The sequence below is a fragment of the Neodothiora populina genome, assembly GCF_041146345.1.
Source record: "Neodothiora populina strain CPC 39397 chromosome Unknown canker_contig_7, whole genome shotgun sequence".
NCBI classification, from domain to species: domain Eukaryota; kingdom Fungi; phylum Ascomycota; class Dothideomycetes; order Dothideales; family Dothioraceae; genus Neodothiora; species Neodothiora populina.
The window spans coordinates 143653-168234 of record NW_027191415.1 but is presented as its reverse complement, the minus strand read 5'-3'; the positions used below and the strand labels follow the sequence as shown (position 1 = coordinate 168234).

At 49.3% G+C, this 24582-nt stretch overlaps 5 protein-coding genes across 8 annotated transcripts; 2 read left to right on the top strand and 3 right to left on the bottom strand.

Annotated features, from left to right (window-relative positions):
* Positions 1-1095: 1095 nt before the first annotated feature.
* AAFC00_006144 (uncharacterized protein) lies at positions 1096-2782 on the bottom strand (the record flags this gene model as incomplete). Its single annotated transcript, XM_069346049.1, has 2 exons — positions 1096-2592; positions 2732-2782. 2 exons carry the CDS (start codon positions 2780-2782, stop codon positions 1096-1098), a joined length of 1548 nt encoding a protein of 515 aa, XP_069197263.1.
* A 611-nt stretch (positions 2783-3393) lies between these two features.
* On the top strand, positions 3394-4607 carry AAFC00_006143 (uncharacterized protein; the record flags this gene model as incomplete). Of its 3 annotated transcripts, none has more annotated exons than XM_069346047.1 (2): positions 3394-3929; positions 4001-4607. In XM_069346047.1, 2 exons carry the CDS (start codon positions 3394-3396, stop codon positions 4605-4607), a joined length of 1143 nt encoding a protein of 380 aa, XP_069197260.1. The 3 variants fall into 3 exon arrangements, with proteins under 3 accessions (XP_069197260.1, XP_069197262.1, XP_069197261.1); XM_069346048.1 differs by having other exon boundaries at positions 3397-3929; XM_069348306.1 differs by having other exon boundaries at positions 3649-3929.
* Positions 4608-5537: 930 nt separating this feature from the next.
* AAFC00_006142 (uncharacterized protein) lies at positions 5538-6662 on the top strand (the record flags this gene model as incomplete). Its single annotated transcript, XM_069346046.1, has 2 exons — positions 5538-6282; positions 6355-6662. The coding sequence occupies 2 exons, from the start codon at positions 5538-5540 to the stop codon at positions 6660-6662; spliced, it is 1053 nt and encodes a 350-aa protein (XP_069197259.1).
* Positions 6663-18665: 12003 nt separating this feature from the next.
* On the bottom strand, positions 18666-19870 carry AAFC00_006141 (uncharacterized protein; the record flags this gene model as incomplete). Of its 2 annotated transcripts, none has more annotated exons than XM_069346045.1 (5): positions 18666-18710; positions 18777-18860; positions 18913-18957; positions 19039-19672; positions 19866-19870. In XM_069346045.1, the coding sequence occupies 5 exons, from the start codon at positions 19868-19870 to the stop codon at positions 18666-18668; spliced, it is 813 nt and encodes a 270-aa protein (XP_069197257.1). The 2 variants fall into 2 exon arrangements, with proteins under 2 accessions (XP_069197257.1, XP_069197258.1); XM_069346044.1 differs by having other exon boundaries at positions 18925-18957.
* A 2760-nt stretch (positions 19871-22630) lies between these two features.
* Positions 22631-23326, bottom strand: AAFC00_006140 (uncharacterized protein; the record flags this gene model as incomplete). Its single annotated transcript, XM_069348305.1, has 1 exon — positions 22631-23326. One exon carries the CDS (start codon positions 23324-23326, stop codon positions 22631-22633), a length of 696 nt encoding a protein of 231 aa, XP_069197256.1.
* Between the last annotated feature and the right edge of the window lie 1256 nt (positions 23327-24582).

Genomic DNA, 24582 nt, shown 5'->3' with positions numbered 1-24582 from the left:
ATGCGTGTCGACTCTCGGATCGCTGTCTCTCAGATCTGGTGACTCGAGATGGAGCAGGAGTCTTAAATTCATTACGCGGCGTTCCATTTCTGCCTCTCACAGAAGCGGCGTCGTGGACACTCACAGTCCTTCTCGCCGATTCTGGTCTGCCCCCACTGACGTGAACAACACGAGGAGGTGATTTACGGCCAGACCCGGTGACCGAAGGCGAGCCACGGCGTACAATTTTCAACAGTGGAGCTCTACTCGGTGTATCAATTGCAGCGGTTTCCAGGTCTTTCATCGCCGCGTAATGATGGGAGTCGTTGCGTGACTCCCTTCCATTGTCTTGCTTCTCCGGAGTTGCGCCTGACTCAAGCAAAGCCTTCGTCAAGGCACTGAATTTCATGGGCTGGGGAATCTCATCATCGGACGAGTCGCCCACGTCGATTTTTTGCAACATTGGCGCGTCGGAAGCGAATCCTTGTGATGGGTTGAATATGGACAACGGGGATCCTCTGCGCAAATAAGGTCGTGATTGTTGATAGCTGCTCATTGAATGCAGAAAACTACTGGATGCGCTATCTCGGTAGTTTCACTAGAGATTCAAATACCAGGATGTGCTATTTTATTCTCCGATGATGTCGGATGATGGTGTTTGTCGGGGGTGTATTAAAGAAGGTAGTGTTACGTGCGTCGTCCTGAGGGGGTAAAGCGGCCAATTGCGCGTCCAAAAACTATCTCCATAAATGGAATGCTAGATATTATGTCGCTGGCTAATTCACGCAGGGTCAATGGTGTCGGAGCGCTATCGTCGCAAAGGATTATACATGTTTTGTCGCTGGTCGTGGTGGACTCCAAGAAAGTTCGAGGTGTGAATTGACGTCCAGTTGCTTCGGCGTCGCGCTTTGTTTTCGCCGCGCTACTGTTGTCGGGGCAACTGCCAAGGCCTGGATTGATTATTCCAGGGTTGCACCTTTTCCTGCTGCCCATCACTTGCCCATCACTACTATCAATGTATCATCCACTCAAAGTGGAGTGAGGTCTTCTACTCAATGTACAGTGAAGTCTTCTATTTATATTTCACAAACCCCATTAGTCTTGTAGCATCGAGAATCATAGAGCGTCCATAGCATCTCGTCCCCACAACTTCACTGTACGGTCGTAACTTGAGCTGACAATCCACTTTCCATCACTTGTGACATCAGTGCTCAAGACATGCCCTGAGTGACCGCTCAACGTCTTGCACAGCGCCCAGTCATCGGCAGAGAAGATCTTGACGTTCCTGTCGAAGCCTCCAGACACAAAGAAAGTACCGGCCTTCTTGGGAATCAGGTCCTCGTTGTCGGATGCTTTGGCGGGATCCTTGCCACTGAGAGGTCCATCAAGGCCCTTGAACCACTTGAGATCCGTCACGCCACCCTTGTGCGCACCTATGGACGCTGTTTCGCGCATTTGACGGATGTCCCAGCATTTTGCAAATCCATCTCCTGACGCTGTCATGATGCGATAGCCGTCAGGGCTCCAGTCCAGTCCATAGATAGGCTTGATGTGTGATTCCAGATACAGAACGCGGCGACCGGAGCGCAAGTCCCAGAGACATGCGATACTATCAAGCCCGGCGGATGCAAGAAGCGAGCCGTCTGTGTTGAACGCCACAGTGTATGCTTCTTGGGAATGACCTTCTTGAAGCAATAGCTCCGTAGTCGTCTCCACATCCCACAGGCGCCAGCTTGTATCGTAAGATGCAGATGCGAGGTATTTGCCAGAAGGGTGAAATTCTGTCCTGCAAACGCGACCACCATGGCCGGAGAGGGTTGCGATCGGCGTGTCTTGTTCTAGTGACCAAAGATGAACATTGCCCTCTCCACCGCCTGATGCAAGGTTGAGACTGCCAGGAGAAACAGTGGTACCAGATAGTGTCGAACCAGGTAGCCAGGCGATACCGCTCACTTGTGCGGTGTGACCCCGTAGTAGCCCTTTCTCATTCAGATTAGGCACGTCGAGCAATTTGATCGTGCCGCCCCAATTTCCTGCCGCAATTGTTTCGCCGTTTGGCGAGAAGCGAGCCATACCCACCGGTCTCTCTCCAGCAATCTGAGAGCCGAAAAGTTCAAACCCAGACAGCCTCTCCCTGATCCTCTGACGATGCTCGACGTGCCGTTGCAAAGGAATTGTCGTTTCAAGCCTCTGATAGTGTATACGTTGACGCGAGCGTGGTAATGAGTAGAGTGCAATGTGTTTCCTCGCCTCGATAAGTTCGTCTGAGCCTTGGGTGTAAAATTCCTGGTTTTCGTCGTCGTCTTCTTCCGCCTCCGCAGTGTCCTCCATGGCCACATCCTCTCCTCCTTCCTGCGCAGTGTACAACAGCTCCCTCAGACGGTCTCGGCGATCTTCTGGTCGTTCTCCGAACAATGTGATCGGCTCACCGAGTTCTCGTAGTCTGGCGCGAACTTTGCCATCGTCAGTGGGAACTGCCACGGCGGCGAGATTGCGCTTCCGGGTGAATTGTGCAAGAACAGCTGATGCCTTCTCGTTTGTGCCGCTTTCATTGGGCATGTAATAATCTGTATCCATCGGCACATTGCTGAGGTCATATGTCATTTCCGTATCCTGGTGATCATTTTGATTAGCTCTGTGTTTGCGCCCAGTCTGCCCCGTTGGCTGCTTTCTGTGCTAGCATATGGGACGGTCCAGAACTGTATACACATGTAAACACATGCGACGCAATGCTCGGGGTAGTATGGCTCACCTCTTGTCCTGCCTCCTCCACGTACGCCTGTCGCGATGGATGCATCGCCATGGCTGCGGTATCCAGCAGGCGAACGATGCGTAAGGTGCAAAAGAGTTGTTTAGAAGAGCCGCGCTTTTTAGTCTATGCAATCCTGCACTTGATCTTTTAGTGTGGATCAATGTGAGCTCTTCTGTAATGTCAGATCCGCAGAGGAAGATGTATAGCAATAATTGCTGATGGTCGAATCTGCCACTTCCATTTACAGAAGTCGCGCCAGGTTCCTTCCCCACATTGTGACCATTTCATTGTCAAAAGTGTCGGGAACAAGGCAAGTGCCAAAGGAAATAATCATCGCAATGTCCGAGACACGAAAGTTTGACCGACGGGTGCCTCGCAGGTACGAGTAGGGTACAGTACCCAGTTACGATCCACATGTTTTTATCTTTTGTGCATGACATCAATACCTCTTCTTCTTCGATGCCTTCTGTAAAGACTTATCTAATCATATCACTGTAAGTCTTACCTCGTTCGGGGCCACCCACTCATGTCTAGCACGAGGCTGTCCTCTTCTCTACAATCTCTTTCGATCTATACCAACGACATGCCATAGTATTATTCCACTTCTTATCAGCCTTTCGTCCATGTTAGCTGCACGATTTCCTCATAATGCCGTCCGCCAAATGATGGAGCAGACCCGTCCGCAAGTGACTGCAAATTCTATACTCAACCGTATCTGGGCACAGGGTACCGCACGATGGCACTCCCACTCCTCAATGGCCCCCTTTTCTTATCGCTTGGGTGCTTCATCTTGTAGCAAGAAAACCAGTCTTCGACCGGCAGAGAACGGCAAAACACTTTTCAATAATAGCCTTTTAGATCGCGATCCTTCCTTTTTCACTTCTTTACCGCGACACTCTGGCGAAGATGCATTCTTCATGGCGCACATAGCCAAGAGTAACCGCTATGTTGCCTTTGGTATTGCTGACGGAGTCGGAGGCTGGGCGGATTCAGGCGTTGATCCAGGAGAGTTCTCGCATGGTCTATGTAAATACATGGCTGAGAAGACCTACCGTCCTGAGAGCGCAGACGACCTCCGGCCTCAGAAACTGCTACAGCACGGCTACGATCTTGTGCAGGCAAATCAAAAAATTGCTGCTGGTGGAAGTACAGCCTGCATTGCTGCCATGCAGCCTAACGGAAGCGTTGAAGTCGCAAAGTAAGCTGCCCCAAGGATGTTAATTCGGAGCATGCCCCTCTGGAATGATCACTGACGGAGTCCTGTTGCAGCCTCGGTGATTCGGGGTTTCTTATCCTTCAACCGAACAAGGTCGCTTTCAGATCTCCGGCGCAGACACACGCATTCAACACACCTTACCAATTATCAAAGCTCACTCCGCGTATGCGCGCACAGAACGCCATGTTCGGCAGGGGTGCTGCCATCTCAGAATCGCCCAAGGACGCAGACGTCACAAATCACCAAGTAACGCACGGCGATGTGCTGGTGTTCGCAACAGATGGTGTATGGGACAATCTCAGCCCAATAGATACCCTCGCTATAATCACTCCGCTCATGGAGAAGCACGGCTACTGGTCTTCCTCCAAGGGCTCAACTGCAAATGTAAATACAGATGCTCTAAGACCTCCGCCATCAGACAAAGACGCCTCGAAAGCAGTGGACAGCCTGCCAGCAGAACTGGCATATGCCGTCACGAAAGCAGCCAAACTTGCCGGTCTCGATCAGCGAAGGAATGGTCCGTTCGCTAAGGAGGTGCATAGGTACTACCCTAATGAAAATTGGCGAGGAGGAAAGCCGGATGACATCGCTGTCATCGTTGCGGTGGCCATTCAAGATAGAGCTGCACCGGCTGATCAGCCTATCAAAGCAAGATTATGATCATGGGAAGGATTAAATGAATGCTTCTTCTCATTCATGTAGATACAGTTTCTGAAAATGCATTTGGTACAGCGAAGGTGGTTGTTTCTCAAGCACCTTTTGAAATTCCTAGATATCCCACCTTGGATTATGTAGACTAACGATGTGTTGCTCGATGCAATGATTGTTATATCACACGCTGTACATGTTGTACTTGTGCTCTCTGCCAACAACATACCTTCTAAAGCCAATATCCTCTGGACTTGTTCGGATGTTTACCTTCTCACCTTATGTTCTAAACGGAAGTCCTGGCGCGATCCCACCAAAACGTCATGCGGGGACTCTATCGGCGCCGCTGGTGGCGGGACAGTAATCGTGAAAAAGTTTCAGATCTTGTAAGCACTTGGACCAGCGACCTGTAAACCAACATCCGACGATGAGCTCACCTGTGCAACGCCGTGATCGCTACTGGCGTCGTTTGCGATTCTTTTCAGATCAGATACAGAGACAGACTCATCCGTACAGCACTAGAAGGACTTTGATCAATCAGTCCGACTCTCCATTTCACACATGCACAACAATATGTCCATTCTGGCGAAACGTCCGATTGCGATAGCGCGCACAAGCTCTCGGCTCTGCTCCGGACCTTCGACGGACGTAGCTCGTCATTCAGTAATTAAGATATCCTGAAATGTTCCCATAAATACCTTATGTATACAATCAAGCTACCTGTTCCTACTTCGGACTCTTTTCGACAATGTTATAAACTTTTCTACTGCAACTTTTCCTACCTTTCTCTCTTCGATCATCACGTTGCCTTAGTCAAACCACATCGGCAAAGGTAATTGCCAACACTAAGCGAACCACAGGGCATTACTCACCAGATCTTTGCTCAAAAAAGATCGCAACAGCTTCTCTACGCAATAAACACATAGCAGCGAAACGGAAATCATGTCTCGAATCCCCCTCGGCAGCAAAGTACTAGTGACAGGCGCGAATGGCTTCCTAGCCTCCCACGTAGTGGACCAACTCCTCTCATGCGGTTTCCACGTACGAGGCACCGTCCGCGCCGAGCCTCGTGGTAGTTGGCTGAAAGACTACTTTTCCGAGAGATACGGAGCAGGTCGATTTGAACTGGCGGTCGTACCGGACATGAGTACGCCCGATGCCTTTCTTGAAGCGATGCAGGGTTGCGCCGGCGTGGCTCATGTCGCCAGTGATCTCAGTTTCAGCAGTGATGCGGAGCGCGTCATCTCCTCTGTCGTCGGCGGAGTAGAGAACGTGCTGAAATCGGTGGCCAAGACGGACAGTGTCGTTCGATTCGTACTTACGAGCTCGAGTGCGGCGGCGCTATTTGCCACGCCGAACAAGGAAATCAAAATCACGCAGGATAGCTGGAATGACTACTCTGTCGAGCAGGCGTACAAAGAGAGTGACGATAGCCCGACGAAAGGCGCTCATGTCTACTGCGCAAGTAAAGCGCTAGGCGAGAAGGCCATGTGGAAGTTCATGGAGGAGAATAAGGGAAGACTAAAGTTCGAGGCTAATGCCGTCTTACCGAATCTTGTGCTGGGAAAAGTACTAGGAAGACGGTACGGCCAGAGTGGCAGCACTGGCGGTGTTGTGGTTGACATGTATGCCGACAAGGGCGAGAAACGGGAGGCATCCATGGCTTTTCTCAAATCACTACCACCTCGTGAGTATCCACTGACTACACGCCCTCCCACACCTTGAAGATCTACCTAGCCACTAACAAAGCCAACAACAGAATGGATGGTGAACGCAGGCGACACAGCCCGTCTGCACGTCGCAGCACTCACAGACCCGACGATAGTCAACGAGCGCATTTTCGCCTTCGGAGAAGCTTACAACTTCAACGACATCCTTCAATTGCTACGGGTCCTGCGTCCAAAGCACGACTTCCCGATAGACTCGGGCGACTATGGACGTGATTTTACACATGTCGTGCCGCGCGAGAGGGCCGAGGAAATTCTGGTCAAGCATTTCGAAAGGGGCTTTAAACTGCTTGGGGAGACGATTGAGGAGACTTTGGAGGCTGTTGATCGAGGAGAGTAGAGAAGTACTTATTTTTATGATAGATGAAGCGATTGAAAGTAATGTCCCCATACCCATACAGGAAATGACTTGCATACACGTGCTCAATCATGATAAAACTATCTATTCTGCATTATTGACTGGTTACAATACATACGGCCACAGGCAGCTGAGAACTGGGCATCCCGTCCGCTCTGCCAGACATAAGCAGTTGACCGGCTGATTAGTACTACGGTGGGTGACCACGTGGGAATCCCAGCTGCTGTATGTTTTTTGTTTTTGCTCTCTTCACTATCACTTTCTCCTTTTGTCTGATACCTTGTGCTTCGTGCTTGTGCTTACGTGTAGGGCTTGTGAGGGCAAGGTGTTTGTGGCGTTTAAGGATTATGCCCTGTCAATTATTGTCTGTGGTCCCCGATATTCTCATGCCCAGGATAGAGGAAACAAAAAATCCTGGACCGCACGAGCAACTGATCCAGTAGGCAGATTGTCGTCTCCTCTTGAGTTGACAGTGCATAGAAATTTTCGAGACAAATCTCGGCGGTGTTCCAAATTGATACAGTATAGTGATACCAATATGTGCCTCTAGCGAAGGCCGGCACGGAGAAAGGTTCGCACTATGCTGCGAAGCTTGGAATTCCATGTGCATACTCTCCACTATTAGCCAAACTGTAACATTCATAGTCCACCCAATAGCAAAAATTGGAAAACCAGCAAGAATAGATTAGTGATCAAGAGATCCTCCACAGCCGCCCCTCCTTTATCAAGGAATCCTTGCCCCACATTCCATGACACCATCAGTATCGCTTTGCACTCCGTATAGGGGGTACCGATGGCGATACTACTGGCTTCTCCCACATCGTAGCACCAGATGCGTGATTCGCGTTCGTCGAGTTCTGGACACTCTCCGAGCCTGGGGTTTTGACGTTCGTGTCGCCTATCAGGCCCCCGGCAGTGTTTCCTGTAGCCTTCGCACCATCCTCATCAGTGGTACCAGAATATTCACTAAGCATGTGACTCAAGTAGTAGCCCATCTTCCGGCAGGAAAGTCCAGAAGGTCCACCGGCACTGTGAATAGCCCGCTCAATGCATCCAGCTTTAGATATCGTTAGGATATCAAATGTCACGTATTGAGTTCCGTTTGTCCATGTCCCGAAGTTCCACGAGGAAATTACGCTACAGCCGCTTAGTTCTTTTTTGAGGGAATCGCCGTCGGGAGTCCAGCCATTGATCGGAGTGATCTCAATTGCATAAGCCACACTCCAATTGTCCCAAAGATAGCATTGAGCAATTGGTGTTGCAGTTGCCGCGACCGAGACTGCTGATGCCCGAGAGGCTGCCGAAGCAATTGATGCGACTGAGGCTCCAGAAGCAGCAGAGGCTACTGACGCAAGTATATCAGATGCAACATTGGCTGAAGACATTGAAACCACACTAGCTTGAGAGATAGAGGCGGCGCTTGACACGGCGATGGAAGCCTCACTGGCAGGAGCATCCGCCGAGGCGACGCTTGCAGATGAGAGAGAGGCAGCATTGGCAGATGATCTGGAAGCGACACTAGCCGATGATGCTAACGCTGCATCTTGGAATGCAGCTAAAAGCGCACATGCTCCAGCTGAAGCCGCAGAAGCATTAGAGGCGGGTGTCGTGCCTGCGGGGAGCACAGTCGTGTTCGAAACTGATGAGCTCATTTGTGTACTGCTGTCCGTACTTGTTGTCATCGTTGGAGGTTGGGTTGGGGTACATGCTGCTTGGCGTTTCATGATGTCTGCTGTCGTTTCTGCAAATTGGAGAAATGGATCGGTTGGGAAGGCCATCTTGCCAAGGGGATATCTCTGCTCCAAGTTATTGCTACGACCATCAGCTTTTCTGTGTTCGATGTCTGCTGCCGCAATATATATAATACATAGCTTGACCATAGCTGTTCAGTCTACCACTGACGTCGGTGGTTACTGCGTACTGGACTAGGGACCTTGAAACCTGTGTAGCATGAGCCTGTATTGAAGCAATGTGATCTGCCAAAAGACTTCTCATGAATTCACGGTAGTCTCTGAAAAGGCTGTCAGCCGAGCAAGACGTTGTTTTCAAAGCCTTCACCAACCTCTGCCAGGTTCATTGGATCTTCGCATCCGTCCCACAGCTCGTCGAACCTGACGAGTGCCCCATAGATCTGGTTTTAAATGTCAGTAAATGTCCTATGGACTGCTTCATAGTTGGTCAGAAAGTCTACGGTCATCCCAAGCAGGTTCCACAGATCCAAATTACTCTTGATATCTGCGACCGTACCACTTGACTTTATTTTTGGTAGGCCATCTAAACCAGGATTGAAAAAGCACCCTTTCATGCCATTGACAACCATGTCAACACCGATAAATTGATTGTTCATTTTATTGGGCAGCATATTGTACAAGGACATCAATCTGCTCTGTTGAGATTTGTTGGGGTTCTTAGAGTCCACGGGATCCTTGACATTACGTGTCCAGCCTCGAGGATATCTGCTATCAGGCGTTTCCAAGAAGAGCCTATTGAATTCGGTGCATTGTGCAGGATGGTCATCTCGGAACATCCAGCTGAAAAAGTGTTTCGGCAAAGAATTTTCATCTTTGAAATGTCTTGGGTCAGCGACCTGCTAACAAAAATCGGTGATGAAGATCTTCCTGGATTGAGCATAGCTGGGTTTGCTTGCTCAAGTTCTTTTCTGAGATACTTACAAGCATGGACGCTGGTCATAGCCTTCAAATCGAGTTCCCGGAGAAATTTTGTGTTGTGATAGATCTCTGATGCCTCGGGGCAATCTCTCCTATGTACCATGTACCGCCACTGGTCTTGTTCAATAAAGTCTTTCAGACGATCTTTCTGAATTTCACCTCGAGTCGTATAAGGTGGTATCGATAATTGTCCTTTGAGCGCACATGTTCCAAATACGGTATTTTTATTAGCCATGCGAGCGAGACGACTGTGGGTGAGAGCTGAGCCATGTCAATGTAGTGTACCTGTTTCCCGTGAGAATCCACTTACAGTAGTCTTGGGCATTCGCAAGAGACTTATGCGCGCTATGGGATGATACGTTCCTCTCGCTGACTCCTCTGGGGCCACTTCTCCTTGATCTGGCCCATAAATCCGCATCATCATCATCATCACCACCATCATCTTCATCATCATCATCATCATAGTCGTCATCAAGTTTTTGAGGCACGTGATCGCCAGAAGCTGAATACTGCCAACACCCCGAGGCTATGGACACAGTGGTCATCAAAGTCGTGGCTGTGAGGTGGCAACCTACGGCAGTAGATGTTGAAGTCTGGCATCTCGTCGCTAGGCCAGACGGAACCGGTGTGGTTGCCGAATAACATGTAACATAGATTTGCTCTGTTGATGATATTGTACTACAAGTGCTTGACTGTATCGAAGTTGAGCCTGAAGATCTCTCCTGCTCAGTACTTGTGGTAGTCTTCCGTGAATCTTGTGTTCTGGAAATCACAGACGAATCACTCTCACTGTCAGGCTCATCAGGGGCAGGCCAGAGAAGGCAGGCACGGGTGGCCAAGCGAATACTCCTGGTCCTGGTCCAAAGCCAAATAGTGCGATCCCCTCATCCCCACAGAAACTACAACCCCACAAGAGGGGCAAGATCGTCGGACGGCCATTAGAGTCGGTGGTACTGAAATGCGTGTCTTGAATGATGCCTGACTTACTACTTAGAGTAGACGTAGATGCCGCGCTGGCAGTAATAGTCGCTAGTACTGTTGCTGCACTGTTTCCGGAAGTAATTTGAGGGACCAGAGGGACCAAAGTCGTAGCAGGCGATGCAGGGTAGTCTGCGTCTGTACTGCTCAAGGTCTGAGAACTCTTCTCATAAGACCCAGAGCCAATCAGTGTCATATTCATGCCGTCATGCTGGTGGGTACTAGATGTCGAAGTCATCGTCACCGTGACAAATCCGCTTGTCCTGGAGCAACTTGTCATAGATGTCAAGTCACGGGTACAGAATGGCTCTCCATGAAACTCCACGTGGACGTATTGCGGGAAATTATAGGACGATTAGTGAACGCATATGTTACGACTATCGCCAGTCCAAGGCTGGATCCTGTGCCTGTCTTCGATCTTGAGGAGGATTGAGAGGCGGAGGTTGATGAAGGGAGTGCAAAGGAGCTTGCTGTATTCTAGAAAGATGGTCAGGTCGTGTTGTACACGCGAAAACTTTTTTCATATCGGCTAATATGGACATTGGAGGCATGGGAAGTACCGATCCTGAGACTACATGGTAGTCCGTCTGATCCAGCGAAGACCCTACCGTCGCGGTTCCAGTAGTACTGCTATTGGTGTAGATAGGAATTCCTACAGCGACTTGATCCCGAGCAGTGGTCGAGGCACAAGTGTCAAACGAAAACAAAATGAGCAGGTAAAGAGCATGACGAAGCATCAGCTCTAGCATCATATGACTCAATAAATTCAGGTCATGGTATATCTTGAATCGTCGTAAATGATTAAAACGATATATTATCGTGACCGAGAGATATGTCTTCATTTATACCTCACAACAGCCGATTCCATGATAAATACTCCTGCATAGTCGTTCAATCTGAGGGGACCAAAATCTACTTGGTTTCAAGCGACGTCAAGCTCTCCTATGCCTACCTACTGGCGCGTACTGACCCTAAATGTGAAGCATACCTGGCGTCGACAAGTTCATCTTGATTCGTGCCATCTTACGCTAGGCTGGTAAGCGCGGAAACCCAGGCACTCAATCACGAGGTTGGATGATACGAATAAGGCATGAAGGGTTGTGTTCGGCAAGAAAGCCTGATGCTCACCCTATTTCTCCTGAGTATCGACGCCATGAGCTATCTTCTGTTGTACTATATTGAGAGAACAACAACAAATGGTACATAGCATAGCCCCTTAACATACTTGCGCGCGGAAGATGGTGGTGCGTCCGAGATTGTTATTGGGTCGTTTTGTGGGGCTGTTTTGTAGGTGCAGCGCGTAATGAGATGTTGGCTGCTTTTGAAGCGGGCGCCAACCGTAACAACTTGATAATTTAGACTGTGTGAATATGAAAACACGGCTGAGTCCGAGGAAAGGTCTCCAATCGCAAAGTAGGGGAATACTTTATTAAGACCTGCCTCGTGTGTCCCAAAATCTTTGTCCTCAATCATCTTCCTCAAACTGAATCTTCCAATAAGCATGGCAGGCTCCACTGGGATTCTCCCTCTTGAGATATGGTCCGCGATAGTGGAACACTGTTCTACAGGTGTACTCAAGATCCTCGCTAGCGTATGTCAGGGAACATATTACGAGGCGAGAAGACAGCTCTGCCAGTCGATAATTTGGGATGGCTATGGTGAGTATCGTACAAAGGCTGGCACTCGAGTGCGGAATCTGGAATTGCTACTACAGTACCTCCTCGAGTCGGAAGAGTGGCGATCTATCGTCCATGAGATTGATATGGGATGGCAATATCGGTGGACTTTTATCGCCACTTCACAGGACCCATTTCCAGTTGCTGCAAATAAAAAAATCGACGATACGCTCAGAGAGACGGCAAGCCTTCTGTCAGAGTCTACCGAGATAGAGGACATTTGTATTGCCATCTCTCAACTTTACTCTTCGTTACCCTACGACATACCACACTTAACCTCATTGTCAATACCTATGTGCGACGAAGAGCACAATCAGGACTTTCACGGTCTGTTGAAGCTATTCCAGATTCCTACTGTTAAAAAGATCGAGCTGTCGTGTATGCTCCGGCTCAACTATGTCATTCCGGAAGATTGCCGTCTACCAAGATCTTCCAACGTAACACAGCTTATCTTTGAAGCTTGTGGCCCAGTCGACAAAGAGATCTCAGACCTGCTTGCATGGCCAAAGAATCTCGAAGTACTCTATTTTGGCGTGGATCTCTATCGATGGGTGTATGATGGAGGTTACTTTGATATCTCTCAGACGCTCAATGCTCTATGGCCTGTGAGAGACACTCTCCAGGAGTTCCGTCTTCAGATATATCACGGAGGGGGCGGTATGTCCGTTGGTGAGCCACTTCAAGGCGAATATCGATCGTGCGTAAAGCTTCAGCAGCTACATTTGCCGCTTCCTACGCTCATGGAGTTCTACGATGCTTCACACCCAGTAGAGGAATATGACATCGCTCCACCTATACATCTCCGGTTTCCTCGTAGCTTACAAGAGCTTACCCTACAGCTTGAGGAAGATGTTCAATGGCAAGGTTACCCCGATGAAGTTAGTTGGACAGCTGCTGTGCCTAGTGATGGGATGCGAGAGCTTTTTTCCTGGCTCACTGGACTTGCAGAACACAAAGGTACTTGTTTCATAAGTTTCAAGAGACTCTCACTGTGGACTGGTGACCCAGATGATCCGCCCAAGACAAGTAGATACAGCCAGCCTTACGACGCCCGTGATTTCCTACCATTGGACTGTGAACATACTCGGGACTTTCTCGAAGCTTTCGAGAAGAGTGGCATTTCGATTGTCATCAATGGAGAAGCAGAAATTGACTCCGAAGCCAGGCGGAAAGGACTATACCGGGGCTGATTCCAAGAGGTGCACTTTAGATCGAAGGGGTATGGAAACAGGACTCCCATGATATACAACTCGCACAGCAAGGAATCAAATACCCATCATATCTGTCGTTTCTGTGTTTCAAGGTAAAGTCAGTCAACATACATTGCGGTCATATCCTGCGAACATTATCATCGTTTCGAGTGTAGATATAATTAGAAGATACTATTCTGATCGGACAGTAAGCTTGAGCTTACCTTGGTTGGATCCTCTAGAGTACACTCTTCTGTTTGGCGCTAATGATTGCAGCAGGAACTGATCATAATCCCTCAAGAGCTGCATTATACAGTGGTATCCTAAGCAAGCGCGCGCGTTGTGGCGACAGGTGGTGTCAGTTTTACTTGGTCCAATAGGAGTGAGCTCACCATTCGCAAGCACTTTACCGGACCACAGATACATCAGTGGACATAAGTCGCATGGGCACCGCTCATCTCTCAAGTAGGCAAGCTCTTATCGCTCTTGGCATGGTTGCCTACAGCGTGCATTTACCCTCGGAAATATGGGCAGAGATTATGCGATAATGCACAACGACGAACCTCAAAAGCCTCGCACTCGTCTCGCATCTATGCTACGGAGAAGCCCAAGTAGCTCTATATCATTCAATCTTCTGGGATGGCTTTGGTACATGTTACTCGCAGACTGGCACTTTTGTGCGAGATTTGACCATGTTACAGCGAAGCTTGAAAAGCTCCGCTAGCTGGAGGAACTGCGTACGCGAAGTCAACCTAGGATGGCATTACGACTACGTATTCGATATCTCCGATCGTTGCAAATGGCCCATACAAGAAATCAGCAGCTCGAGGACATCCTTGGAGATACAGCAAAACTCCTTTCTGAATCCCGCAAATTACGCACACTTCAACTTTTTCTACCCCGTCAGCAGTCTTCGTTGCCTTGGATGGTGCCTGGTGTCACGTCGTTATGGATACCCATGCTCAACGAATTCGACCCGCCGGACTTTGGCAGACTACTAGGGATCTTCCAGATACCGACTGTAACTCATCTGGGCCTTTTCGCCATGCTTGATATGCTTGCCAAGGTCCCCGTAATGTATAATCAACCGGGAATTTCGAATGTGACACATCTCGAGTTCTATATGTGTACGGCGGTCACTAAAGAGATGAACCCTCTCCTCCAGTGGCCCAGAGATCTGGCGGTGCTTCATATCGAAATTGATATCTGTCACCACTACATGCTGCAGAGAGCAGAGTGGTTCGATATTACTGAAGTGGTTAACACTTTGTCGCATCTACACGATAGTCTTCAAGATCTCCAAATCAAACTGTTCACTGACGGAGGCCCATTGGAAATCGACCCACCCCTCCGTAACGAGAATTTTTTTAGCCTTTTCACAGATTACGCCGGCTCCATCTACCTCTGCCAGCCATTATGGAGTTCCAGGACTATGAGGAAGCGAAAGAAGATTATACTGTACCACCGCCGATATATACAATTCTTCCTAACAGTCTGCAGAAATTAGGCTTTTAAGTCGAAGTTGATTTCTTATGGTCCTGGTGCACCAACACTAGTGACGACACTCTTGAACCTACAGCTGAGATAAAAGAACTCTTCTCCTGGCTTTCTGGCCTTGCACCACATAAGTCGAGCTATTTTCCAGAGTTTCATGAGCTCTCACTTTACAACAACGGTGATGTCAGGATAGATCCGTACAAAACCAACAAGTGGAGGTATCATCCACTGGACTGCGAGAGCAATCGAGATTTCATAGGTTTGCTCCAAGAGAACGAGATTTCGGTGATCTTCGACGGGGAGTGGGGGGTTTTCGACGAGCCTACGCGAGACTTGATAACATTGAGTCCAACGACATCATGAACCTTCGACCGATGTAAGGATGCTCCTAGAGTAACTCCAGCATTCGTCTGAATCTCCCCCTGCAGCATGAAGCATTATTTTCCGTGTAATATATTCATGCGAGTGTGATGAATAACAAAGACACTAGCGAGATTAGGCAGGCAGTATTGACACTACCTCTACGATTCATACTGCGGAGAGAGTGGAGATGTCCTATATATCCTTATCATGCTCGACCGCATCTTTCATGCACTGGTATAGTGTAAGAGCTACACAAGCCGCAACATAGTGGATAAATGGTCTCTGGGGAAATGGCGTTTTGGGAAGGGACACAGTACGACTCAAATTAGAGTCGTCACCCGGAAGTGTCTTGTCTTCGTCCCAGGACGTGGCGGACTCATTAATTTTACCACCAATCAAGATACACTCGTACCCTGTCCAGAAGGACGCATGTTTGCTCTATACGACGAGCGAAACTTCATACAAACTTTATATCACTTTTTCTTTTTCTGTCTCTCTTCACGGGACGTGTCTTATGTGCTGCTGCTGCTGCTGCGGCTGCTGCAGTGGAACGAGCCTGTCACGATTACGATCGGTAAAACGCGGGGTCTAGCGAGAGACCTTCCCCCGCCAACCCCCTGCAGAAGGACGGCGGGTTTGCGAAAGCACTGAAGCCTTGAGGGAAAGGACAAGGCTCTGCGATGACATACAGGCGGCTCTAGATTGGATCGGCCAAAATGACCTGACCGACCGGCTTTGCGCTTGTTGTGTGCACGAGCGATGCCATGAACGAGCAAAGAGCGCGAAGCATATATCAACGTCCGCGCGCCTCGAATCCCTGCAAGCTTGTCGACCCCAGTTGGGCTGGCGCTCCTTTGGTGTCATTCCTTACCACTCTTGAAATCAGAGGCATTTGTGTTGATGATGATCGTTTTTCACCACCTCGAGGCCCCACGTGCACAATGTATTTTCAGAGACGCGTGAGCATTTAGTGGGGATGGAGCCGAGTGAACCCGAAACATCTCTTATCACGTACTTGGATCACAACTCCTCCTGCAGGAAGCATGACTGGTCCCCTAACTTAAAGCACCTCAACTCTAGGGCTTCTCAGGCAGACCATTATCGACATTCCATTTGAGCATGGTATAGTGGTAAGCGGATCATCTCAGATCGCGCTAAGCCATCAGAACCGTTACTTGTTTCCTCATGCATGTATGGTAATCCTGTGAAGTCTCGATGCTTCCCAATTTCCCAACATTAGACCAGATCATTTCCTTGAGCCACAAAATAATCATTCGGCTGACAAGACGACTACTCGGCTCGACTGGCTCGGCTAGCACAAGTTGAGCAACGGCTATCACAGCCTTCATATACTAAGGATCTGCACCTTTCGGTTTCGGTAATCGGCAGCACTTTCGGTATTGCAACTAGATTCCAGTAGTGATCAACCAGCTGCATCTAGAGAGTCTTACACTTTTCAAGATGCATATCAACAGACGGAATGTACTCCGGGTTATCGCTACACAGTTCTGAATATGGATACGAGTTAATCCTTGAGAGTGGCGCTCGAGGACATGGCCGTCATGTTACCCGAATCAGGTAAGCAAATTATTAGCAATTCTGGGACGGCAGGATGTTGTTTGTATGTGCATCGGCTTCTAGCACTGTCCATTTGTTGTGAACGCCGACTTGAGTGTGGAGACGAACTTGATTGCACATGACTCAAACAAGCCCGCAGGGACGCAGGGACGAGTGCAAGCGCCATGGAGCATTCCCGATCTGCTAGGGCCTTAATTGGCGATAGCGCGAGTTTGTCGCGTTGACGAGTCATTGTACCCGAGCCTTTCATTCTCCAGCATCGGTACAGGTAGCCCCAGCTCCAGTAGCACCCCGTATTCCTCCAGGAAATCGAAGGCGACGTGAAAAAAAGTCGGCTTCTTGATGCGCCAGACTTTGCAAACAACGTTGCATGCGCTTGCACATGCAGCATTTCGGTTCATCAAGTCTGAGCACGTGCTTGAAGGGCATGTGCCTGGGATCATCGCGTGTACGCTGAGCATGTGTTAATGCACTGCTTCTTTAGCTTGAACCGACCCATCACAAAAAGAACGCGTTTCGCCGTGAAAACGTGTCTGCCGGATTTCGTAGAGTAATCGTGGGTAGCTCCAACCCTCGAGGTGGAAAGGGCAGAATGATGCATAAACAATTCAAGGCTGCCGCTACCTTTTGGTGGCTGCGCGTTTGGACAAAAGCAATGAACGCGCGGCGATCGTAAGGCTGTAAAAGAATAGCCGTAGTGGTCGATGGTGGCGTACAAATATGAGCATGTGGTGGCGCGGCCAGTTAGATGCAACAATGGCCCTCATAGCTCATTATGCCTTCCAATCCTGGCCTAAAATGTTTGACTTATGGTCCCCCTAGAGAGCCCCTAGAGGACTCTTAGATGGCTGGAGGACGAACCTCGCTGCATGGTTGCATTTTAACAGGAAAAGTGATTGGCGGAGCTTGGACACGCGCATAATGAGAGCCGCACCAATTTGGCTAGCGTCCACAAAAGGGCACAGCACATTTACACAACAGGCAGGCAATGTAGCCAAGCATTCATAAGGCTGAACACAGCGTTGGATCAGTAACGTTGCTAAGCAAGATATTACTACGTGCGAGAGATACAATCCTAGAAACAATTCCATGGTAACGAGGTCTCCGAGGTACCATTGCTCCTGAACCGCGCTGCGACACACACGCGTTGGTTAGGCGCCGAAACTCTCTCCAGGGACGAGCTTGGGTTGGCTGCTAGTAGACGAAGCGGCGCAACACTAAAACCCGGTGTGATCGCTGCTAGCCCTCAGCTCCCAGCCGTTGCCGAGGAAGGATTCATGCGCTCAGAACTGATCAGAGGCTCTACCCATTGCTGCAGCTCTCGTTAACGCATTTTGTGAGTGTGAGAGCTATCGGTTTAGAAGACTGAGCTGCGGTAAGAACTAGATCTCGTCGACTTATGGCCAAGGGGGGAACGCCGCTCGTCCAGCAGTCAGAATCTATACAAGGATACTTCAAGAGTGAGCTTGAGGACAAAGAACAAAGATCCCACGGCTGGCTCGAGGTCACTGAGTATGATGCCGAGCAGAACATGAGGTGTCTGGAGTGCAAAGAGCACTTTGCATATGAGATTCATGAATACGAAAGTACCTTTGCCAATTCACAGACCTTTTCGTAATGGACGGTCCATACGCCGTGCAAACTGTGATCCCAATGCGCCTAACGTAACATGATTCGTGAGCATACCTCTCCCATAGCAAGTGCAAGAGAAGGAGAATGCTTCACATAAGTGGTATCCTCGCAATTTTCCATCAAGTGAAAGTCCATCCATCAGCCGTAACGATATCTGTGCGACAGTGCGAGAAAGAGACGTGATAAAAATCGTACGAAAACGCGTCCAAAGGTTGATAAGATGATGCGACTACGCGTCAGAGGCGAAGATGCTGTGTATGGCTGGTTCTCGATGGCTTTTGCTGAAATGCGCGGGCGAAAGAGACAAAGCCTCGACCAGGTAAGTTTTGTAGTTCCAGTGCGATATTCATGGTCCGCAAAAAGTTCTCCAATTACTTGATCATTACAGCTTCACCGCGCTGCTCAACTTTTCGTCCCAAAATGTTCTTTGGCATACTGTTCACAAGCCTTTGCTAAAAGTCAGTCTGGAGCTCTCAGGCTTCTTGCAATGCTGCTGCTGGAGAGGTTCCTCACCTTTGCCGGTTTGCCAACTTTCTGCCCAATGACCTTCCACTTGCTTGATTCGTACTCTTTGATGGCGGCGAGCAATGCAGCACTCTGTGAAGATGTCAGTGAAATGCGCACACCACCACGGTGTGGAGAGGCGAACGAAATGGCTGACCTCGTCTTCAGCAAACTCCGCATAGTGCATGTCCTGAGTAAGAATAATTATTAGTGGGAACCGGCAAAACCATGGCGTTGTCGCCATAATGGGGTGATGGGGAAGTCAACATACCTTGTACCAATGCTTCTTCACGCTGCCTTCGGTCCTGGTGGGAAAGGTTTTGGCAATTTCACTCCAGCTGTTGCCAGCGTCGCGCATAACCTTGAGCCTGTGCTCTTCGGCGGGCGTCCATGGGGTGTTTGTGCGACCCTTCTTAGGCTTTGGGGTCGCGCTGGTTTCACCTCCTTGAGGAAGAGGCTCCGCTCCAGATGGGCCAGCCGCGGACGAGGGACCAGCTATGCCGTAGGTATTGCCGTGAATACCTTTGGCGGAGTCAGTGGGACTGAAAAGACCGTGATGATCAAGCGGATAGTTCGAGCTCAAGGTGGATGCGCTGTCAAGCTCGGTGATGCTCCTCTTGCGCGGATTGTGCAGACCAGGAGACTGGGGAACATGAGCGTTAGATGACTGCGACTGAGATATCGAGTTGTGCTGTCCGAACGGATTCTGGTGCGACAGGCCCTGATGAGATGGGAAGGCGAAGGGAGATGGATTCGCCGGATACGGCGAATGCTGATACGGGTTGCTATAAGATGGTGGTATTGTGATTCCCGGTGGGATTGAGAGCTGACTCGGGGGCAGCGAGAGCGCCTGGCTATTCTGCGGCTGGATATTGCGCTCCCTCGAGTTCTGAGTGGAATTGTTGCTTTGCCACGTCAGCGAAGTGCCGTGGTAATAAGACATGTGGCATCTAGTGACATGAAGACAGCGGCAGTACGTTGTCTTTAGGATGTATGCAGAAAGAGAGTGGTCCGGACAAGAGTACCGGCCCAGCTTTCTCCACTTCACACACGGTATCGAAGTTTATCCTGAACACAGTACATGAAGGTGAGACTTACGCCATGATGACTTGGCACGGTTGCGTGCAATGAAAGGTACAAAAGATCAAGTATGTGCGGGTCCGGACTATATGTCATGGGGCGTTCGCCTCGCCTGCTGTACGAGGAGGGTGAAGATCTGGAGCGCTATGGCAGGCTAGACGGGTTTTTTCGCTGTGGACTGATCGTGTGGAAGGCGCTCAGCAAAAGACGTTTAGGCAGGAAGGTAGCCAGGCCATCACGACTAATACATGGATCTCGTTCTGGTGGCTTGTGTTAGAAAGACGCCCCGTCTCAGGATGATGGGTTCCTTGGCACCAACAAAACAAGTCTACGTCCGTGCGAATGATGGTGTCCCAGGCTGTGATAGCAAGCGTGCAGATGTAGATGGGAGAAAGATTTGGTATAGGTGGGGGAGGCAAAAGTCCAATGAAGCTTGGCCCCGTAGGAAAAAGCGGCGACTAACCTTCAGCTTTTTGCCCAGCGCAATGAAATCAACCCAGACCTCGCGTTGGCCCAGTGTCGTATGCGGCTTGAAATTAGTCTGGTTCGCAGCGAATCGGGCCTTCGAGGGATCAGCCTGTCCAAGGTCGACGATGGGAGGGATGCGGGGGCAGCTCGAGGTTTCTCAATTGCGGGGAAAGAGAACATTATCGCAGTCTCAGCGCTTTTGACCTCACCACGGTTTAGCGCCGGATCCCGGGCCTCAATTCTATTCGGTAGCTGAAACACATTTTCACAAACCCCCTCTCGACCATCCCTGTTCATCTGCACGTCACATGGCCTGGGACATACCCGCGCCATCGTGCTGGTCGCTGGCACGGCGGCACACACTGGGGGAGTGATACTGTTCAATGACGTCTCCGACTACAGATATCACCATCATATCGTCGAGTCGACATCTAAGTCTAGAGAGAAGATCGCCGTGATGATCTGCCTCTGCACTCAACTCTGCAGCTGTGCTGGCTTGGGGCTCTCCTGTGGTAAGGCACTTAAGTTACTCATTCAAGGCGGGCAACGGCTCCAGTTGCGCCCGTTTCGCGCAAGTCGATAACACGAAGCTTTTTCATTGCTCACTTTGGACGTTACTTTCTGGTTCCTCGAACTCAAAGCACACAAGTGCAAACAGTAATACTCCCAAGGTTATGTCATGGCCTTGCTGCTATGACATACAGGTCGATTGATGCAATCATCACTACCACGTAGGAATTTGCTGGCCCTATTGCGCTCCCCCTTCCAAACATAATCGTGAACTGAACAGTTCAGATTCTTGCTCGCTGTCAGATATTGTCATGTAAACTGCCAGTCCTTCCGCTAATCAGTGGTCGCGCTATGTGGAGACATCCCCCATGATCGAGACCGAGGGATTTGCTATTCCTTGGCAACACCTACCTGATTAGGACAATACCAATAATGAGAAGCGTAGTGCATTGGAGGTCATCCTACCTGGATCAATTGCTGGTCAAATTGTTATGATCAGAAGAGCGAGAAGGCAGGCCTGCTACCTTCTAGCTTCGCTTTTCATCATGCCTGATCGACGATACCTTCTTCGTGAGAAGTTGACGAGGTGTAATAATGTGATTTCTTCCCTTTCATCCCGTCGCTGACTCTCAGGCATCCAATTGTTACAGGGGCACCAACCTGCCGGATAGCTCTTTTTATGGCCAGGGGTCTAGATTGTGCAGCGACGTCGCGTGCTCTAAATGATCTGAACGTGAATGCCGAGACCGCTAATGCGCTTCTTAGACGCTGTCGTTGATCAAGTATATGCGGGTAAACACTGATGAGGTGGCTCTATCGTTCATGCAGTGACCCTTTACCTTGCTCTTGTAGACATGTAGCAGCATGAACACCGGCTCCATGGTGGCGCGAGAGGATAAATGGCTCCCACTTGTTGCTCTAGAGCCCTGCTGCCTGAACTCGTCAGCAGCCTCTTGTAGGTGTAGTTATTGTAAACTCTGGAGGTGCTGATCGGCTTCATTAGCTCGACAATACAGGTGTGCGCATGCCTCGTTTGCGTTTCACATCATGTGTGTTTCGAGAAACTTAGAAGTGTTCTGCGAGAAGGTAACATCGAGGTGCCTTCCACTATCACTAAACCATCACAAAGATTGAGAGCTTGGCAATGCACGTGCCTTCTCCACCATGTCCCACAACATCGAAGGACATGTACATTAGTACTACTGGAGTATTGTACCATACTTTAGCTTGGAACTTTCCCTTGGGCAGCTCATTTATCAGATTGTACCTGACTCGTTTCAGGGACCTTCGATCGTTCTACCGGCTCAAATCTATATTATGCCTTCAAACAAAGCCTACATTGTCGAAGAGAGTGACAACCAGAGGCTTTCGGGAATGGGCTCGAGAATGAGGATCAGATCAAAGGGCCCGCTTCGGAAGGTAAATCGAAGTAATACCCGTGCATACGTGGAGCGATTATCAGTCAAAGGCGAGATCGTTGTTGGAAGAAGCAACTACGTATTAAGAGTAAAATCTTTCGATTCGTCCGCTGTTTGGTCTTTCTTGCTTGACTTCACATCTGTTGTCGCAAGCAAGGTACCACAGAATAAATCAGGGATTAGAACGCGCGCTTGAGATGGATGATCCATATATGTTGACTAGGCCTCTTACTTTGCGCCGCCGAATGCAGCAGCTGGTCTCGCAATATGATGTCGATACTCTGATCGCAGTCTGGCAACGGTCCTGTCGCCTGAGTCACCTACAGCCAAAAGATCATTATACAAATGAGGAATTCATCTCAAACGACATTTGATATAGCGAGGAACTTAGATTATTCCGCGCAGTGCTTCTTCCAGGGACCTTCCCTCCCTCAACGGCTCTACACTGTCGTATCGTACAAGTCCGATATGATTATTCCATGCTACCTTCATCCCCGCATTTGTTGCACCAGCTACGTCTCCAGCACTCCCAGCGACAAACAAAACCTCTTCTGGGTCCATATTCAGCGCTTTCAGGCCAGCCTCGTACGCCTTGTGATGTGGTTTATACCAATCACTCTCTTCGGCTGTTATCACAACATCAAACGCAAATGGCTCGCCGCTTCTCTCTTCCACTATACGGCACAGGTCGTTGACTGCTTGGTGTCCGAGACTGCTCGAGCAATTTGTGAGAACAACGAGTTTCATGCCAGAGCTTCTCAACTTTTGGATAATATCAGGTACTTCTGGCCAAGACTCAAGCTGATACCAGTTGTTCAGTAGCGCTTCAGCAGCGGATGCTGGGAGACCGACATCTCTAGCTGCTTCGTGGACCAGCGAGGCATACGAGCTGTAAGATCCTTGGTTGAAAGTGATGGCGAGATATCGCTCACGCCAGCTGTGACCAGTACAAGATGACCCGGAAGGTATGCAGGATTCCCAAAGAGTCCAAGAATCGAGGAGAGCGGTAAGCAGATCGAAGATGATAGCTTTGAAACGTCTTGGGGCCGCCTCGGTCGATGATGTGCTTTGTACAGAAGACATGGATGAAGGATGCTTGTATCAATATCAATTATGAAAGTGTTTGATTATGGTTTCTGATGTATAACTTGACATCTCAATAGGCCTATATATACATGGTGATGAAAGATCGAAGAACATCCTAAGCTTGGAGATGCACGCCTTGTGAAGCCCAGATTTAGGCGGGCAAAGACATCGACGCCCTTTGGTTGCTGAATCGAGAAATGTCGCTGTTCGGAACGGAAATGATCCGTTGATCAATTATAATGATGAATGAATGCTTGATCGTTGAAACACCATGTTTTTGAAATCGTACTTTCACCGTGTGTCTGATGCATACTTGAGAATTACAGTAAGTGGTAGATATCTAAACATGGCTTTGTGAAGAGAACCATATCAGATGAAGTCGAAAGCTTCCGCAATCGGGCGTCGGCACCGACCGGAGCCCTAATGTTAGGTGGTGCCCATATATAAAACTTGCGAAGTTACTTCTCCAAGGCGTTTCCGGGTGATGCGGACAGTCGAAATTCATGTCTGCGATCTCAACGTGATCTCGAATGTTCTTTTGGTGATCATCTGTGATTCTGACCCACTTCACACTTGCATCCAGTCTCGAACTTGACGATAGCGGCAGACCGAGCGCTCTCTTGCAGGTCTGGGGTTGATCGGAAACCATAGATTGATCCACGCGGTACATGCAACATCGACCAAGTGTTGTGCTCAGATTGCCTCGCCCTATCTGATTGCTGTTGGATGCAGGGGGACTACCTGTTACCAGCACCTCCATCGAAGAATGCGCGAAACCTAATGCACTCGGGAGGTCTTGGTCTTCGACCTTGTGAATACGATGCCCTTTTCCAATATTGGTTGTGATTACTACATCATTGGTTGCAAAGACTTCGACCGCCCGTTAATTTGAATCTAGGTTAGGGCTGTAGATAAGGCTTTAGCCTTCCCACGTGCGAACATCTACTTTGTGGGAAGTATGAACCGTGGATAACGCCTCCGATCGTCTTTAATTGGGTAAGGCCGCGAGTTCTTGATTAAGTCTCTATCGCATGTACGAACCCCACGTATAAACAATTCGAGAGGCGGTAGAGCGGTCTTGACAAGCTGCGAAGGCTTGTAAGGATGGCATTTGGACATCACGGCGTAGCCGTTTTATCCGCAAGCACTGTTTATTCTCACGCTTGCAAGAGTGGGCACCGCAGGCAAATTTTCTGTCGAAGTGTGATTTCTATCATATTGTGGATCATTTCGTGGAATAAGGTTGCGAATTG